We start from the raw sequence: 4,263 nt of genomic DNA on the forward strand, positions 1-4,263 counted from the left end.
TTCTCCAACGTTTACCCCTGAGGAAGTAATCTCCAGGTCTCAGGGAATCCTTACTAAAACCAGTTTATTGCTGGTCAGTTTGATAAAAGCTTCTTTAATTGGTGGCCAGTAGAAAGATTGACCCCCTACAGTAGGATTGGATAAACATCTTAATAGACTCTTTATTAATAAAACCTGAAATACTATCTTTCAATCCAGAGTTGTCCCTTGCACTGCCTTTTTCAGCCTCAAGATGCCCTCAGTTTTCGGGGTCGTTGTTGTAGGTCTTCAAGGTTGAATGGCCCCCAGAGTCAATCAACCCAAATGACTAAGGACAGTACCATGACGAAGGGACATTATGGACTCCCCCTTTAAATGGCATGACAACTTACCTAGCCTTACATTCACATTCTCTGAAATAATAAGGATCACCCAGTGTTACTTCTGTGTTCTATTTAGATTGCCTCCACTTTCTGCTTATTTAAAAGAGCACTCAAAACCCATCCTTTCAAACTATCCTACCCATCTTCTTCTGTCCTTTGAAACCCACCCAGTGGTACTTCCCACCACTACATATCCCCCTCCTAGATTGTAAGCTCTTTGGTGGCAGGGTCCTCTCCTCCTCCTGCGTCACTGTTTGTATTCGTCTGTCATTTGCAACCCCTAACTAATGTACAGCACTACGTAATATGTTGGCGCTATATGAATCCTGTTTAATAATAATAATAATAATAAATAATAATAACTGGCGTCGGTTAAACTGACCTGAAGGCACAAGTTGCTCATTGCTCAAGAAACCCCCAGCAACATTTGGAGGACCCCAGGGTTCTACATTACACTGGTGTAGATGGTGACTTAAAGACCCTGTAATCAGATGTCCGTTGAATTGCTGTGAACTCTAACATTCTCATAAATCCCTTGCAAAATATGAACAAAAACATTGGGATAAAATTGCTGCACTGGGGTTGGGTTCCCTGTTAAAGAGGAACTAGAGTCCCAGTTTACAAGAATAAGGACCAGGCAGGTGGTTATTGCAGACAGGCAATGTCCCTTCTGCAATAACACAGCTGACCTGTGGTGTCAGAGCTGACCTGTGGTGTCAGGAGTATGTAAAAAGCTGAGCTGGGTATGTCCCGGGGATGGATGAACTTCTGTGTGCCTGCTTGGGAGTTACGTCACCCCTGTATGGACAATAAATATGGCTGAAGATCATTGTTGGGCAAAAGAAGCAAAAAAAAAAATGGTGGCGCCCTGCGAGGGACTGCGGATAGGAAAGTGGTGCAGCGTTTATATTTTTTTTCAAATTGTATCTTTCTTTTTATTGATTGTTACCAATTCACCTATGCATATTTTGAATAAACTGCCAAGCCATTACATTTCAGGGGTTCAACTTCCCCTTCATCAGGGCATTACTACAAAATTCCCAATGGAGGAATGTTGCTGCCACTCCTTATTTGTTTCATTTAAAACATACACTGGACTGTTGGTTATTATTGCAGGTTTCTTGTCAGTAGAAACCCATTCTAGTCTTCCAGGTTTTTATATTCTTCGATCAACAAAAACAATACTATAAAACCCATCACTTCATGATGTTTATTGATCCCTAAACCTCAGAATAATGGAGATACACTTGGAGATCATGAGCACTTCCGACTGGATTTAAAGTGAATCTAAAGTTACACTTGCCTTCCCGATCGCTCCGGTTTTCTGGTGTCAAAGCTGTACTGGGCATGCACCGTTATATTGGACCAGATGAGAGTTTTCAATGTAACAGTTTCTTTTCAACTGACAGTGCGTTTATTTGCTTTCAGTACAGAAACAAGGGCCACACAATGACGTGTTGCAGACGGACATTCCGGTGCCCAAGTTCAAGAAGGAAAGAGGAGAATCTGTTGGAGCCTTCCTGAGCCGCATGAACCGGGAAACCCAGCATGTGATCTTTCTCACCAAGAACCAGGTGGACCGCCAGCCTGAGTTGGATTTGGATGATAATGGAGAGCTACCAAAGAAGGAAGAGGAGGAGGAGGAGAAGGAGGATGATGCTAAGAAGCAAGTCACCAAAAAGAAGTCTGACAAGCGGAAGGAGTATGTTACTTTAATTATTCAGCAAGGACCCAACTTGTTTCATTGTTACAGTTTTAGTTCATTCAGAATGGGTGTGTTAAAAGGAGCCCAGGCAGCCATTGCCCCTTTTGCCAACAACACTGCAAGTTTGCCAAGATTTGCCCACTATGATCCGTTTTATTTTATTTTTTTTAGCCGACTAGGACCAATTTAGCCCTATTTATTTCCTTCCTCATAGGCTATATAAAAACATTTCCACGTAGGAATACCTAGACAAACATGAGCTATGGCATTTTTATGACGAGCTTGTGACTTTCCTAGGATCACAAAGACTTGGCCAGGCCAAACCAGGCGCTCGTTCCAAAGCCCGGCTTTTATAGAGCGAGATGGCTAAGCAAAGTCTTTATGCTCTTTGCAGCAAAACAGGGAGGGGTGGGTTTAAAAAATGCTTTTAACAAGCTTTGTCATATCTGATTTATGATTTTGCTCAGAGCTCATCCTCGGGCATCTGATCTATACTTTGTTATAACTCGTGGGTATTATTTTATATTTTAGGATTTCCCTTTTTTATGCTGGGTGGGAAGAAGCTGTAGGCGGGTGGCAGTCGCTGGTATGTGACCAAAAAAAAAGTAACCACCAAAAAACAACCAATAGAGCCAAAACTGAAATGTGCTGGGTGGTTCGCTCCGCTAAAAGGGTCTGGAGAGAAAACTGTATTTATATGACACTGACTTATCTGTCTGAGTAATTGCCACTCACCCTCTAATTTATCTACCATAGCCATATCTCATTATATCCCAGTCTAAGGCCAGTCTGATTCATCCGGTATACACACGTTTGCATGTGGGCACTATGGGGTTCATTTTTAAAGAAGTGAATCTGTCATTCAACAAACATTCTCTAATGGTGAGCATATCTCTACTGATAAAAATGCTGCACTGGGAAGATTTTACATCAGAGAATGTTTGGTGTATGTTGGATTCACTGCTAATAAATAAACCCCATTTGTGTGGAGACTGGTAATGTGTCGTGGTTATCACAAATTTGAGTTTCTAATTCACATCCTCTGGTTTACAGGTTTGATAGGAAGTGTTTGGATAAATTCGTTAGGAAGAGAGAAGAGAAAAAAGAGGCGCGTTTGGAAGAAGAAATTTTCAAAGGTAAAGTGTATTATTATTATTATTTTTTTTTTTTTTAATAATATGCAATTTCTGATTTAAACTCTGAAATAATCTTTCAGATAAAGTAAAGGCTGTCTAGACCCCCTAATAGGTTCACAAATTTTACACCACGCATGTGAGCTGGTCTGACAAAACAATTGGTATATATTTGTAAAGTCACACTGTCTCTCCAAGGCACCAATGCAAAATGTGGTCCCTAACCCCAGTGTACCCAAACTCTTGTTTTAGGACGAGCTATAAAAAAAAATAAAATCTGAACAAGCATACCTTGATGGTAGCTCTGCTTTGTGTAAACATACACCAATCGGTTAAACATTATATTTATTGTTGAGTGCAGTGAATAGCATCAAATATGTCATGCAATGGGATATATTATGCAGCAAGTGAGCAAATTACCAAGGATTAGTAGGGATCTGAGCAATTTACAAGGGACAAATGGGTCAGAGAATGTCCAGAATGGCGGTTTTTGGGTGTTTTTGGTATTCAGGGGTTAGTACCTGTCCAAGGTGGGACAACTGGTCAACCAGCAACTGACAGGGGTCACCATAACTGATAAGTATGAGGCTTTAACCCATTTGGTGCGATCTCACTAAGAGCTACTATAGAACAATTTGCTAAAAAATTTAATTCTGGGGAAGGTCAGAACACACAATGCATTGTCTTTTGTTGCATATGAGGCTGCATAGCTGCAAAAAAGTTGAATGCCCATGCTGACACTGGTTTACTAGAGTGTCTACCATGGGCATGCGAGGGTCAGATCTGCTGCATGCAGCAATGGAAGAAGGTGGTCAGGTCTGATAAATGATAAATAAATGATAATGATAAATGATGATGTTTTCTTTTAGGCCGTATGAATGGCATTCTTAGTTCCCACAGAAGTCGGCGCTATCCTGCAGGCTAATGGGGTCCTCCTGTGCAGGGCTGATGATCCCAAATGATATGGGATGATGCAGGTCTGGCCAGGCATCAAGGACAAGGCTGCTGGTGCAAGAAAAAAAAAAAAGATTTTATGCCCGTATTTATAATCACGAAATGAGAA

The 4,263-nt window shown here is 41.1% G+C and overlaps 1 protein-coding gene across 1 annotated transcript; it reads left to right on the forward strand.

Moving 5' to 3' along the window:
• Positions 1-1,411: 1,411 nt before the first annotated feature.
• Positions 1,412-3,210, forward strand: LOC140321206 (coiled-coil domain-containing protein 137-like; the record flags this gene model as incomplete). Its single annotated transcript, XM_072398053.1, has 2 exons — positions 1,412-2,064; positions 3,121-3,210. Coding segments are annotated over exons 1-2 (263 nt in total), but the record flags the coding sequence as incomplete, so codon positions are not given.
• Between the last annotated feature and the right edge of the window lie 1,053 nt (positions 3,211-4,263).

Source organism: Pyxicephalus adspersus, unplaced genomic scaffold (genome assembly GCF_032062135.1).
Source record: "Pyxicephalus adspersus unplaced genomic scaffold, UCB_Pads_2.0 Sca1333, whole genome shotgun sequence".
NCBI lineage: Eukaryota > Metazoa > Chordata > Amphibia > Anura > Pyxicephalidae > Pyxicephalus > Pyxicephalus adspersus.